Raw genomic sequence first — 15,005 nt, 5'->3', positions numbered from 1 at the left:
TCTGATACCATATCAAATGTGAGATTCAATATGTTGTGGATGAATGAAAAACAGAGAAAATGAAGAACAGAGTATGTGAGCACAGAAAGTATTCTTTGGTTGAATCACCAAAATTTTGTATTAATGAATAAAAAATTTACAGAAGAGTAATTATACAAAAGACTTTGCTGTAAAAAATACATTCAACTAATAATAAACTTCTCCACTAAGTTTCAGCTAATCTAACACATGTTTAATCCTAATCCAGCACATGTTTCATGTGTGTTCCAATACAGCTCATGCCAGCTAATTTAACACATGTTTCATGTGGATTCCAATATAAAATTCCCCTTTAGCATGCATGGTCACCTCGTCTTTTTTTTAAAAAAAAAACATATTTATTTCCACTTCTCTTACTATTCAAGCATCCCCAAAAATGTTAAATGAGGTACCTTTGAACCATGCACTTGCAATCATTATGGAGTGGTTCGGCCACTCATGTCAACACAGGGGATGGTTGAGCCACTTTTTTGGCCAAACGTGGGTAGTCAAGTCACCCAAAACCACCTCCATTGGCCATTACGCTGACTAAAGAAAGTGTTTGAGCCACGCCTTTAGCTAAATGGAGGTGGTCGAGCCAAAAATGATTAAAAGTGATTTGAGTCACCTCATCTACATGCATTTGGCTAAAGGGAGATTTTTTTTATTTTGTTAAAAAAAAATTAATATTTTTATTTTTAATAATACTAATATGATATGGAACACATGAAATTGTTGACATGACGGGTCATTGAATTTTTGATAGGAAATAGATAATACCAATTCCATTTATAAGTTGTCCACAACTACCATTTGTGATACTTTTATAAACCAATGGCTATTTGATTCAGAAACAAATCACACGTACTAAAAAAAATACATTTAACCCTAAAAATAAAGTAAACACCTACCGATTCTTATTCGATACTAAAGCGGGACTCGGACAACTCCAGTCCGCATCCGGAGCCTAACTCCCTAAGAAGCCAAACAGACCCAAAGTATTTCTCTCCCTCTTAAACCCTAGTATCATCTAGCAGTTCCAACCAAACGCACCGGCGCCAAGGTGACCAAACCGAAAACAACTATTGCAATACGGTGCTCAACCTCTTCCTCTTCCAACAATTAGGGTTTGCACTCCTTATATTTGTTGTTGAACGAGAGTAGGGTTTTCACTCCTTATATTTGTTGTTGTTGAACGAGAGGCTTTTTTTTCTCAGAACGATAACAATGGCGGACAGCAAGGCGGTGACTATTCGGACGAGGAAGTTCATGACCAACAGGCTCCTGTCCAGGAAGCAATTCGTGAGTTCTACTATATCCTACTGATCTGTTTGGTTGCTGAGAAACTGTAGGGAAAATAGACCCAGAATTTTTTGTATCCTCAAGACAATCATTGGTTTAGTTTAGGCGAAATCTTCATTTTTGGGACATTGGTTTTCTTCTTCCTGTTTAAACTTTTTGCCAACTAAATAGGTTATTACAGCTACAATTGTACTGTGTGTTTGACGCAGGTCATTGACGTTTTGCATCCTGGGAGGCCCAATGTGTCTAAGGTATGAGTTTTTATTTTTCCGTTGTGTATTTGTTTTCTCCCCTTCCATTTTATTGGTATGTACTCCGCTGTTTTTTTTGTTCAATCCATTTGTACACACTCATGATTGATCTCTAATTTTTATAAAGGCTGAGCTGAAAGAGAAGCTGTCAAGGATGTACGAGGTGAAAGACCCCAATTCCATATTTGTTTTCAAGTTCCGTACTCATTTTGGTGGCGGGAAGTCCACTGGGTTCGGGTTGATTTATGATTCTGTTGAGAATGCGAAGAAGTACGAGCCCAAGTACCGGCTAATCAGGGTAATCTCATCTTTATGGCTTTTACATGTAGTGACCAATGACTCTGATATTCCTTGATTTGGATACCATGGTACATGTAGAATTCTTCTGTTACAATTTATATTCTGTTCATATTGTTCATATGCCAAGTTAGTTCTTAGCTAAATAGATTATCTCAAACTAGATTATAATGGTTTTTTTTTTTTTAAGCCTTAATCAATTAACAGCAAGAGTGACGTGATAAAGTTTCAAAAGATTTAGAATCGTGCATATTGAAGGGATATTGCTTTCAGATATTAAAGCAATATTGAGGTGGTATAGTAATTTGAGGTTAATATGGAGGTTTTGTATGTATGTTAAGAATACAATCATGGCTTTACTACAAGGGTTTTACTGGTAAAGTTTGAAATATGAAAACTTTTGATGCACATAGAGCTGTAAGCAGTGTTAATTGAAGACTTCCCATTTTGATTGCTGAAAGCATTGGGCCTTTAAGACGCAACATTGATTTGTTCAGTGCAAAATAGTTGGAGGACATGCACGAGGATTTAAGACCCATTGGTTGCCTGTGTAACTTCCAATAAAAAAATTGGGTAATGCTCTATAAATTAGATATTGATGTAAGACTAGACTCTTAATAAAGGGATATTGCTTTCAGATATTTTCTGCTTGTGTACTTCTATTTTTCTTTCTAGGAACGGCACTAGATAGGGCCAAGCTGTATAAATGAATTATACAATCGATTCCAATTAGCTGAGTTGAGTTGAACTTTTTTGTTCTAGAATACTTGTGTAGAAGATGATGATTTGATGAAGAACTTCTTGTTAGGACCTCCTTTTATCTATCTTTCAAGGTGTTGGTGTGATGTGGCTAGGACGGGTGAATTGTAAAACTGATGGTATGTTGAATATAATTATATGAAATGCTGCTGCATCACTATTGGTATTTAGATATAGTCTCCAATATGTACCACCATTTGTCATGACACTGGAGATTAAGTATACGAGGGCTTGTGCCGGCTTAAGATTGTCCCCAGGCTCTTTTTCCAGGTTGGGTTGGAAAGGAAAAAAGAAGGGGGTGGGGGAGGTAGTAATAGGTTGGAATAATCAACAATGAATGGTACCATTTTCCATGTCTGTCCCTAAATAAATAAATAAAAGAAGAAAGTGTGGGGCTCATTTATGGCCTTTAACCTTTATGTAATTCTCTACGGAGCTTTGCTTATGAACAATGAGCTATATGCAGAGCACATTATTCATATGCTGTTGAGGGGTCCTTCTGTACAGTGACCAAGTGTTATGCTGGTTGTGCTGTAACCCTCCTTTCTTTGGGCTGGGGATAGACTATAAAACTTAGGGCACTAAGTACTGCACAAGTGAAGGTCAGATGGATGAATGGGAATAATAGGAAAGATAATGACTTAGAATGCTTCCTAAGCTAAATGTAGCTGAAGTGAGAATGCTAAGATGGATAGGTGAGAATATAGGTAAAGATAAGTAATGAAGCCATCTGTTTGAAGGCAAGGGTGGCTGCTATCGAGAGAGCAAATGAAAAAGGTTCACTTAAGATGGTATGATTATGTGTAATGGATACTGATCCATGAACTAACAGGAAGGACTTATTTGAATCAAGTTGAGGGAGTGAAAGAAGCAGAGGGAGATTTAAGATAACATGGGTAGAAATAGGGAAGAAGGATATGTTAATTAGAGAAGCGACAAAGATGATTGTTTTAGATAAGGATATAATTGTGGAAAAAGATATATGTGGCCAACCCAGATTAGTTGATAAGGATCTATAGCCGACCTAATCTAATTGAGATTAAGATTTTATTGAGTTGAGTTATTCATTTGCAATTGTAAAACCAATTAAGTTCTCCCTCCCTTACTGTGCTGCAAGAGAGTGTACATTAGATAGTAGAATGTCTTAAATTTCCATTTATAATTTCTCTTAACAGAAAATTTCATCAAATCTAATATGCTGGAATGAGGACTTAAGTGTTGTAGACATTGCTGGTCTTTTTCCCTTCCAATATTGTAACTCTGGATTCCCTCCCTTAATATGCTGGCTCAGATATTTATCTAGGAAAACCCTATGTCTTGCTCATTGTGACTCGTATCTAATTTTTTGTTAGATTAATTGTTTAATTGTTTTATTATAATTGATGAGATGTGGGTGGGATGAAGAGAGAGCGACGACTTAGTCACATGTGAGCAAGCATGTACAAGTAAGATTTACAGTGCTTATATAATGTCCCGATAGATTCAAATGTCCAATTTGTGTGATCTTATGTTGTCAGTAGGAAGAACAAACATTGGTATATTTCTGGGCATAGACTTCTCATTGCTAAGCATATTAAATTTGGACCTATAGATATTGGGACCATGCTTGATCACTGTCTTTTGGAAGTAAAATCAAAGTAACTTGGCTTTTAAACATAAAATTATGTTCATAATGTTTCTTAGAGTACCTTTGGCCCCGCGATTTCGTAAGTCAAAACGTGCATTCGTTTTTAAACAAAATCGTGGAGTGTCTTGTTTGAGAGTGTGCATGAAAAAAAATGACGATTTGAAAATGTGGATTTTTCATGTTTTCAAACTGCATGCAAGGAGATGATGCGCTTTTAAGTTCAAGCACGAGTTTACTAAACTTTTGACTGGGTTTTTAAAGATCACATTTTCATTAACTGCATTTAAAGGCATTTTTTAAACCGCACGTTTTAAAACTATTAAATCAAACTAACGCTTAGGTGTTCTCTCTGCCTTCTTCTATCTCACCCTCTCTTTTTTCACACTATGCAGTGCTTATCCTGTTCTATACTGTGCTAATAAGTAATAACCATTGCTTGTCATTGCAGAATGGACTAGATACTAAGGTGGAAAAGTCAAGAAAGCAGTTGAAGGAAAGGAAAAACAGGGCCAAGAAAATCCGAGGCGTAAAGAAGGTAAGAAGCCATATATGAAATTCAATTATGTTGTCATCTCTCTCTCTCTCTCTTTCTCTCTCTCTCTGGTTGGACTTTGCCATCTCCTGCAATTGTTGCTATTTTTCATATGTGCAGACTAAGGCTGGTGATGCTGCCAAGGGCGGGAAGAAGAAGTGAGATTGTTAAGATTCTGTGCCATCTCTTCAGTTATGCACTAGTTGGATTCCCTGAGGATGTTTATTCTTATTCTTTTGTTAGCTATAATTTTAAGTTTTTGACTTCGTTTTTTGAGGCGTAATATGCTCCCATTGCGGAACTCAAAGTAATGCCAGGCCTTCCTTTAACTCTTCGGTGCTTTTGGTGACAGGTAGATCTGGTGCACCTTTAACAGCAACCGGAATTGTTATCTTATTTTATTTATATTGAATGAATATGGATGCCCTCTTTTAGTCCTGACCAAGCATGACTTCTTAAATCTGTCGAGTATACCAAATAGCATCTCATATATTGCAGTAGTAATGGATAAAAATAGAGCTGACAAATTTTTACACGACTATCGAACATAATATTAACTTAACAAGAAATTAGCAGGTTAGGATTGAAGAGTATTACTTGTTTAATTAAAAGAGTTTGGTTTGGGCATCCATACTTTGACATGACTTGAACTTGACGTACAATATAAGAGCTAACAATTGTTTTACATGAACTTAGTATGGAATTAGTGGATTATGGTTGAGGGGCTTGGCTCGTTTAATTAAATAGGTGGGATTAGAGTTGACGTATATAGTTTTACATTTATGTCTCGACGTGATTTAAAACATTATATTAAATTTACTCATTTTAAAAGTTTAATGATAATTTTAATGTCTTAATTATTATTTTAAATATCAATGATAGGATTAAGATTAATTAGCAAAGATCACTAGACTTCTTCTCGTAAATTTCATTTCTTAAAAAAAATAATAATAAAGAACTATTTTGCAGCATTCATTCAGTGCAAGAAACATAAGGCATTCACTTTCTATTTTGACATCGGCACGTAACGTTGAAAAAAGATTGAATTGTTGGGGCAAAGTGTTGGAGTGTAATTAAAAATAAAAATAATAAAAGTAGGTGTCGGAGAATCTCATATTTTATAAAATTTGAGGGCTGGCCACAACCATCAATTTTTTTTGTTTTTTTTGAAAAAAAGAAAAGAAAAGATAGATTTGTAGTTTAAGATAAATATGCTACTTAGAGCATATAGTTGATGAGTAATGCTATATAATTCATTCTTGTGTCCCTCTAAAAATGATGTGGCTCTTAAAATCAATATTGTGCCTATGATTGATCATTATTAGATTTTGATCAAACGGTGATTTTAAAAGTTACCTCATTTTTTGAGGGACACAAGAGGGACTTCTAGAATTATTCATTATGATACATATATTATGTCATATACGAGTTAAATGTCATTGTCATAATATTATGACATTGAATGTTATCAATTAATTCGATGACAGATTGAGTAGGGACTTATAAGATAAAAACTTAAGAATTTTATTGTTGAAATTAAATTTTTAAATACCAAATTGAAATCATAAGAAAATCTATAACTTAATTTTGATTTTTTCCAAAAAAGAATATCAAATGTGAAACACTATTTTAATTTTGAGTAATGCTAGAGACCATCTTTTTATCATATTTTTATCTTCTTAAAACTGATATGTCTTTTAAAATTACTATTAAATTTTAGATGAATCATACTTGAATTTTGATCCAATAGTAATTTTGAAAGCCACATCACATTTAGGAGGATAAAAAGATAATTCCTAGCATTACTATTTTATTTTATGACAACTATTGTAAAACACTCCTTTCCATTTAAAGTTGCTGATTAATTGTTTTTAACCATTTGTACTGCAAATTTGCAATGTACATAATATATTGCATCATTTCATGCAATCCTTGTTAAAGGGTGGTCGAAGTGTACTTCGTTAACCACGAAAAAGGAAAACCCGAAACAAACACCATTCGTTTCTTATTCGATACTAAAGCGGGACTCGGACAAGTCCAGTCCCCAACCGGAGCCTAACTCCCGAAGAAGCCAAACAGACCCAAAGTATTTCCCTCCCTCTTAAACCCTGATATCTCATATCATCGCGGCTCGCGCAGTTCCACTGAAACGCACCGGCGCCAAGGATACCAAACTGAAAACAACTATCATGGTATGGTTCTCAACCTCTTCCTCCTCCAACTATTAGGGTTTCCATCCATTTGCATCTATGCATACGAAACATGTATGTGTCGTTGAACGAGAGACTTTTGTTTTTTCTCAGAACAATTACAATGCGGACAGCTAGGCGGTGAATATTCGAACGAGGACTACTGTCCAGGAATCAATTCGTGAGTGATACTATACCTACTAATCTGTTTCGTTGATGAGATGAGAAACTGTAGGGATAAAATCCAGAACAACCAAATAATGAAATTTGGTTATCCGGTTCTCTCCTCTAGACAATCATTTGGTATAGTTGCGAAATCTTCGTTTTTGTGAAAAAAAAATTTCTTATTCGTGTTTAAACTTTTTGCCGACTAAATAGGTTATTACAGCTACAATTGTACTGTGTGTTTGACCCAGTAATTGGCGATTTGCATCCAGGGAGGCCCATTGTATCTAAGTTAGTTCTTAGATGAATAGAACTAGATTATAATGGTTTAGCTGTAAACCTCAATTAATTGACCGCGAGAATGACTTGAGAAAGTTTGAGAAGATTTAGTATTGTGCATATTGGAGAGAATCTAGGGTGGTGATGAGATGCTATAGTAATGTAATGGTAATATGGAGGTTATTCTTATAATCTAATGTGGAATCAGGCTTATGAACATAGAAAGTGTTTTTTATCTTATGCCTGTAGTATTTGGTCAGTGTGGCCTTGGTGATTTATAGTCTATATATATGACATTTGTTTGATGTCAGTATCAAAAGCCCAATGGCTAGTTCAAGCGGTTGGGGACTATGCCTTATGAAACGGAGGTCACTAGTCCCTTTGGAGCCAAAAAATTAGTTATGAAAAAAAAGCTTGAAATATGAAAGCTTTGGATGCACATAGAGCTGTAAGTAGTACTAATTGAAGACTTCCCATTGGGTTGCTGAAAGCAGTGCCCTTTAAGATGCAACATTTTTGCATTCATGCAAAATAGTTGGGTGAGGCCAACAAGCTCTAGCTCAAATGGTATCTCCTCTTCCTCGTGAGAAAGGTGTGGAGTATGTGTTTGTGGGTTCAAGACCTACTGGCTGCCTGAGTAACTTCCAATAAAAAAATTTGGCTGATGCTCTATGAATTAGATGTTGATGTAAGACTAGTCTCTTAATAAGGGGATATTGCTTTCAGATATTTTCTGCTTCTGTACTTTTGTTATTTTTTTCCTTTTTGGGCATGGCACTAGATAGAACCAAGCTGAATCATACAATCGATTCCAATTGGTTGAGTTGAGTTGAGTTGAACTTTTTTGTTCTAGAATACTTGTTTAGAAAATGATGATTTGATGACGAACTTGTTTTCAGAATCTTTTTTTATCTATCTTTCAAGGTGTTTGCATGATGTGGCTAGGACTGGTGAATGGTATAATTGATGGTAGGGTGAAAATAAGTATGAAGTAACTTTTTCTTCAATCTAGCATTTTTGTACTCTGGTGCCTATTTGGAAAATGCTGCTGCTGATTCTATTGGTATTTAGATATATAGTCTTCACTATGTACCCCTCTACGATTCAGGGAAAGTGCTAACTAAATTTGTGCTATCATCCCAAAAGGTCTAGTCAGTTTGGAGCTTCCCTATATCACTTATAATGTCTAGTTTCACCTAGTAATAAAGTAATGTGGGACTTAGCATCCATGAGTGTCTTTGTAAACTATCTACTCTATATGGACTACTCATCTTCCCAATATAGGACCGGAGTCTTACAATCTCCTCATCAAGGCTATGATGCTACTAGGCGGTTCTGGTACAATTTATAACAACCCAAGGAAAACGCTAGTCACATATTTGCTATCACTCCAAAATGACTAATCAATTTTGAGTTTCCCTAAAATCACTTATAAAGCCCAGTTTCACATAATAAGTAAGCAATGTGGGGCTTAGTACACATGAGTGTCTTTATAAACTACTAACTTTATGTGGGCTATTCATCTTTCCAATATGGGACCGGGGTGTTACAACTCTCATTTGTCATGTCACCAGGAGATTAAGTATAGAAGGGCTTATGCCGATTTAAGATTTTCCCCGGGCTCTTTTTCCAGGTTGGGTATGAATGGGAAAGACATTTGCCATGTGTCTGTCCTAAAGAAATAAATAAAAGAATGGGCTCATTTATGGCCTTTTACCTTTAGGTAAGAGTAATGCTAGACATACAAGTCTTTTACAAATTTTTGACATGAGTCAACATTTGATTGGAGCCACGTCCACCATTACAAAATTTTTTTAACACTCTAATTACATGTTAACACTTATCAACAAGTTGTAAAAGAGTTGTAGATCTAGCATTATTCTTTATGTAATTCTCTAAGGAGCTTTGCTTATGAATAGTGAGCTATATGCACATCACATTATTCATATGCAATTGAAGGGTCCTTTTGTACAGTGACTAAGTTTTATGCTGGTTTCCAAATGATCTAACCGCCCTTTCTTTGGGCTAGGGATAGACTATACATAAAATTTAGGACACTAAGTACTGCACAAGCGAAGTTTAGATGGATGAATGTGAATATTAGGAAAGATAAAGAACTTAGAATGTTGGGCTGTATAGAAGCCACATGTTCCTAAGATAACTGTAGCTGAAGTGAGAATTTTAAGATGGATAGGTGGCAATATCGGAAAAGATAAGATAAGGAATGCAAATGAGAAAGGATCACTTAAGATGGTTTGATTATGTGCAATTGATACTGATCCATGCACTAGCAGGAATGATTTATTTGAATCAAGTTGAGGAGTGATAAGAAGCCGAGGGAGATTTAACATAGAAATAGGGAAGAAGGATATGTTAATTAGAAAAGCGACAAAGAGGACTTTTTTAGATAGGATATAACCGCGGAAAAAGATGTATGGGGCCAATCCAGATAAGTTGATAAGGATCTATAGCCGACCTAATCTAATTGAGATTAAACTTAATTGATTTGAGTTGTTCATTTGCAATTGTAAATCCTGGGCTGCCAAACTCTATGGTGGTGGCAACACTTTCTATTTTTTTTTCATTTATTTAATAAAATTATTTCTCAATTTTCAATTTTGACAAAACACTCTTCCAAAATTTTAGCAAACCAATTTTCAACTTTTCTCTAATGTGACCCCCACCAAACCAATGGAGGATGAGCAACCTACATAGTCACTTTGCATTTGAGAACCAAGTTATTATTTATAATGACTTCCAAACCAAATGGAAGATTCTTGAGGTGATTGGCAAGCCAATGCTAGAGCAGTAGATTTTCTTGTAATGTAAGACAAGTGAACATGTAATGAGTTGTGGTAAGACACTATTTGCTGGGAACATGGATTGATTATATATTTTGGATCTAAATGAAAATGTGGAGTAGCTATTGGATTATGTTGTTGACTTTTAGCTTTTAAATAGATCTATTAAAATCTCTATTAGGTTTTTAGGGTTGGCTAATTTTGTGTCAAAAAGTTTTTTGTTGTAAGCATTAGGTTTAGGGTTGTGTCGAGATCGAAATGCAGTTCACAAGAAGTACAAAATTGAAGATGGAGCAAGCTCGGTAGATCCCTCATTAGATGCTGGATCAACTGAGCATGTGCAACAAGTTTCATACTAAAACCCATGAGGCTCGATTGATGCTCGATCGACTGAGGTGTTTATATCGCATACAAATTGTGAGGCCCTATGTGCTTGATCAATCGATTTTATGACTCAGTTGACTGAGACCTGCCGCTAAGTGTTTTAAATTAGACTGACTTTGACCTAAAACCTGGAAACCTCATCATCTCATGTCGCGACTTTCCTATTCCTATAGAGGTAGTTTTTTAGTTGTTTTGGAGATGTTTACTCTTGTTCTTGAGCCTAAACATACTAAAATCTTCTCCTAGTTTCTTCTGTGCCGTTCAAACAGAAAAGCCTACAGACACTAGAATTCTTGTTTGAAGCAAACGAGGTTTATTTGTGAAGATGATACATATAGAAGAAGGTAAGTTGTTTTGGAAGCACTATAGTGGGAGGTGAATGTGTCGTTTGGTGGGATTACAAGATTGGTTGTTTGGAGTTACAAAGGTTTTGTAAGTAGAACAATCTGTAGCACAAATTTTCTATAGGGGATGCCTTTTGGGGTTGGCTAGTCCCCAAAATGGTTTTAGTTTTGGAAGAGTCTTTCAAAAGGTTTTCACTTCGTTGTCAAAATCTTTGTGTTGATTTTTTTTATGCTTGCTTTGATTTTGGAATTGATAATTGTTGTGATTGGATTTGTTTAAACTGGTTAATAACAATTTGGTTCCAAATCCTAATCTTCAATCTCCTCTTTAGTTCTTTAGCAATTGAAATTATTCATCACTTCTTATCCTACCCCATTCAAATTTCTTGCAGAAGGACTTGCAAAAAGCAATCTCATTTGTGCCTCTTCTACCAACTGATCCAAGGCTGGCAATGAAGAAGAAGAAAAGTAAGCCCCCACTCTTCCTCTCTAATCTCTCCACAAAATCATGTTCATAGAAAGACAACAACTATTTTTATGCTTTAGCTCTCAAAACGTCGTTGTTTCATTTGAATCACCTGGTTTTGCACAGGTCGCAGAGAGGCAGTGGATGGAGTCCTTGTGAAGGAGGACCATAACGAGCCCACCATTGGAGAGAAGCTCGCGAGTCTAAATCTGATACAAAATGATAAGTCTAAGAGTGATGATTCCAAGATTGATGATGCCAAGAGCAGTGAGAAACAACTGGAGTCTTCTTCTCAGCTCATGCAGCCTCCGACTGCAGACTCAGTTCAGGTGCTGCTCAGGCAGGCGTTACGAGCAGATGATCGTGCACTTTTGTTGGATTGCTTGTACAACCGTGATGAGAAGGTCGGTTTTAGGTTTTAGCTCTCTAGGGTTGTGTTTGTGGTCGAGTAAGCAAGAGTTTGGATTTAAATTGTGTCTTTTTGTGTTTTGTGCTTGTGGTTCTGCTTTGCAGGTTATTGCGAAGTCCATTGCATTGTTGAATCTGGCGGATGTTCTCAAGCTTTTGCAGTCGCTGGTATCGATTATTCAGTTGAGGTAAAACATTCACTGCAGTGTAATTAGGAGTGTATTTGGGTCTGGTTAATATGAATGTGATAAATTGTTAAGCCAATTTAGGTGGTGTCTACCAATTATATCGATTGTATTATAAGAATATGCAAGTAAGTTAGACCTTCTGAGGTCCTGCCTGCATCACTATTCTTATTTAGCAAAACCACGAATATTTGATGGCCTTAAGAACCTGAAGACAACATAGATATTCACTTTAAGGGAATCCTGCGGCTCTTGATAATGTTGGTTTCCCTGTTTCTGTCTTGCTGGTGGTCTATAATTGCAGTTCATCCTTGTGTTTAAACTTCTATATGATATTGAACTTAATTGACTTGTTGTATTTTCATTCCAGGGGTGCAATTTTGGCATGTGCGCTTCCATGGCTAAAAAGCGTACTTCTTCAACATGCAAGTGGAATAATTTCCCAGGAATCTTCTTTACTTGCCTTGAATTCTTTATTTCAGGTTAGAAATGGTTACTTCATTGTGGAAATATTTTAGGTAAACCTACTACAAAGGACGCAAAAAATGTTGATTCCATGCATGTTGGGATGGTTTCTATGTACTTTCCATCGTAGAAGATGTTTGGGTTGATGGATACCAAATTGTTCCTAACTTATTTTTCTTAAATATGATATGACTTTATCATCTTGAGGATTTCATTAAGTGACAAAATCTACATATTTCCATTAATATTGGGCTAATTAGCACCAATATTTCAGCAGGAGAGCTTATCATTATGTGTATAATATGATTTTTAATACTTCTAGTTGATGGTATTTCAAAAATGTGTCTGCAATTTGAAATTCACATTTTCTTGACTTTGGAATTGTATCTTGCATTTCCTTGATATCTAATATTTATATATCCTAAGGAGTATCTCAACCGGTTGGAGCTCACGCCTCATGAAGCGAAAGCCACTGGTTTGAATATTTCATTTCTCCTCCTTGTGATGACAAAAAATTACTCATAAAAGAAATATTTATATATTCCTTGGATACCCGCGTCCAAGAAAGAACAGGAATATGATGACTGCTAATAACATAAGAAGGTTCGTGAAAAATGTTTTGATTTGTATATGAGTTACGTAGTTTTGCATGATTAAATTGTTGATGCGGCATGAATTATAGAAATTTTAACATATTAACAGATTTTTTTGTTTGTTGATATTTTATCTGTCAATGGACCTGTATTCTCTATCGTATTTTGTCCCCATCCTATATCCGTATGCATCCTTCTCACAATGTTGGTTTTGTGGTTGCTTTTGTTTGTTTGGTGAAAGACTAAATGGATTGTATCATAAGAATGTTATAAGAAATCCTAACATACCCATTTGAATTCCTCCCATCTATAATTACAATGATTAGTATGTAACCTTGTACTATATTGTGCAGCTAATCGAGTCTAGAGTATCGGCTTTTGAATCAGCTATCCAACTATCTAGTTGCTTGGACATGCTTTACACAGGGGTGAGTCTCTGGCTGGTAAATTTGTGGTCTGGATTTTTGGAAGAGTCGAGTTTTATTTATGCGAAACTTTTGAACAGGTTGTGGATGACGAGGTAGACAAAAATACCTCAACAGTACCAGTAATCTACGAGGACAAGGATGAAAGTGATGAAGAGATATCTGAAGATGCCATGGAAACTGATGACGAAGATAGCAAGGATGAGGAAGCATCAGATGATGAATTTGATGGTGTTAGTGACACTGAAGGAAGTGACGGCATGATCGATTGATGCACGTTGGAGGCCAATTTGGGTTGTATTTGAGAATTTTGGGCAAAATTTGTAATTGGATTGTAATAGTCTTGGAAATGGATGGTGATATATTTTATTAACAAACGCTTGGAAAGAGCAGAGGGCATTGTGTTATCCTCTCCCATGCTTATAAGGTCCTAACCAGTAACCGTCATGAAGTCAGAAACCTAAACCCTATGTATCCTATTAGTTAGTGCAAGGCGCTAGGTGTCCCAAGTTTTAGTAGAATGTACTCTACTCTTAAGAAAGTTGAGTTCGAGTGATATCTGATCTGGAAGGATATGAGCAAATTGTAGCATGTTTTTGACCATGTTTCTACCTAAAATATTTTTTGTCGGAAAATAAAAACATTTTTTTGAAAAGTGATTTCAATTATTGGTTGAAATAATTGAAATGATTTCAAAAAAATGATTTCATTTTTTTGAAAAACTCACAATTATATCTATATATATACGTTCATATTAAGCTTTAAATTATTATGATAATATCCAGACTAGGTCTTGACAGTAGCTTGGTTGGGTCCCAGCGACAGCGAATCTTGACTAGGTCTTGATAGTGTTCCGAATGGGTTTCGGCAGGTCCCGAGGACATTGTAGGGGGCATATCAAATATTTCTTTACCACAAACTCATCTACATAGAATACATCTTCATAAACATAAACTTATAATGTCATTACAATTTTACAATTGTTGTCATTATATAAAACTAACTTACAGTAAGCCAGCCCTTCAAAAGAAAGGCTTCCTTGCAAGTCTCATGTACGACAGTGGGGTCTTCGTTGACCACCTTCTCATTGACATTAATAAAATTGTTATAATTTTATAGATGGATGTGCGAGTCCACGGTTCAGCAAGTGCAAGCATACTAAGTTACTAACCTTGAGAAAACCCTCTAACTAGTGTTAATTAACTAAACAATTACTACAAAAATGCAGTGTTTTCACAAAAAGATGTATGCATAGTAGTTTTGCAAATCACATGAATTAAAAGAGGTTTAGACATAATAATAACCAATCATATTTTCTTTTGCATTCTTTTTGCTACATAGATAATTTCATATCTCATAATATAAAACGACTAAAACAAAGTTTATAACATGTAATACGAACATTATCTAAATATCAAACTGTGCATATTATAATATGTTTCATGCATATTTAACACAAATACATATACTAAGATGCCCATTAATTTATCATCTTTTTCACTTATTTACATTTTT

General features: G+C 35.4%; 2 protein-coding genes across 3 annotated transcripts; both read left to right on the top strand.

Moving 5' to 3' along the window:
- The first annotated feature begins 998 nt into the window (after nt 1-998).
- LOC132191050 (small ribosomal subunit protein eS24z-like) lies at nt 999-5,231 on the top strand. 2 transcript variants are annotated; one of them, XM_059606079.1, is made up of 6 exons: nt 999-1,113; nt 1,236-1,320; nt 1,530-1,571; nt 1,699-1,869; nt 4,703-4,789; nt 4,907-5,231. In XM_059606079.1, the coding sequence occupies exons 2-6, from the start codon at nt 1,246-1,248 to the stop codon at nt 4,946-4,948; spliced, it is 417 nt and encodes a 138-aa protein (XP_059462062.1). In that variant the 5' UTR covers nt 999-1,113; nt 1,236-1,245; the 3' UTR covers nt 4,949-5,231. The 2 variants fall into 2 exon arrangements, with proteins under 2 accessions (XP_059462062.1, XP_059462056.1); XM_059606073.1 differs by having other exon boundaries at nt 999-1,145.
- A 1,637-nt stretch (nt 5,232-6,868) lies between these two features.
- Nucleotides 6,869-14,048, top strand: LOC132161758 (uncharacterized). The gene is made up of 8 exons (XM_059571944.1): nt 6,869-6,978; nt 7,090-7,156; nt 11,341-11,416; nt 11,541-11,818; nt 11,928-12,010; nt 12,378-12,489; nt 13,419-13,493; nt 13,571-14,048. Exons 3-8 carry the CDS (start codon nt 11,401-11,403, stop codon nt 13,760-13,762), a joined length of 756 nt encoding a protein of 251 aa, XP_059427927.1. The 5' UTR covers nt 6,869-6,978; nt 7,090-7,156; nt 11,341-11,400; the 3' UTR covers nt 13,763-14,048.
- Nucleotides 14,049-15,005: the final 957 nt, after the last annotated feature.

The sequence above is a fragment of the Corylus avellana genome, chromosome ca1 (genome assembly GCF_901000735.1).
Source record: "Corylus avellana chromosome ca1, CavTom2PMs-1.0".
NCBI classification, from domain to species: domain Eukaryota; kingdom Viridiplantae; phylum Streptophyta; class Magnoliopsida; order Fagales; family Betulaceae; genus Corylus; species Corylus avellana.
This window is presented reverse-complemented; position numbering and strand designations above follow the sequence as displayed.

Bases quoted from the DNA above. Each gene is read 5' to 3' on its own strand.
- LOC132161758 (XM_059571944.1), top strand. The intron at 12,490-13,418 runs GTTAGAAATGGT...TATATTGTGCAG, and splicing joins CCTTGAATTCTTTATTTCAG to CTAATCGAGTCTAGAGTATC. The intron at 13,494-13,570 runs GTGAGTCTCTGG...ACTTTTGAACAG, and splicing joins TGGACATGCTTTACACAGGG to GTTGTGGATGACGAGGTAGA.
- LOC132191050 (XM_059606079.1), top strand. From the start codon at position 1,246: ATGGCGGACAGCAAGGCGGTGACTATTCGGACGAGGAAGTTCATGACC. The intron at 1,321-1,529 runs GTGAGTTCTACT...TGTTTGACGCAG, and splicing joins TCCTGTCCAGGAAGCAATTC to GTCATTGACGTTTTGCATCC. The intron at 1,870-4,702 runs GTAATCTCATCT...TTGTCATTGCAG, and splicing joins CCAAGTACCGGCTAATCAGG to AATGGACTAGATACTAAGGT.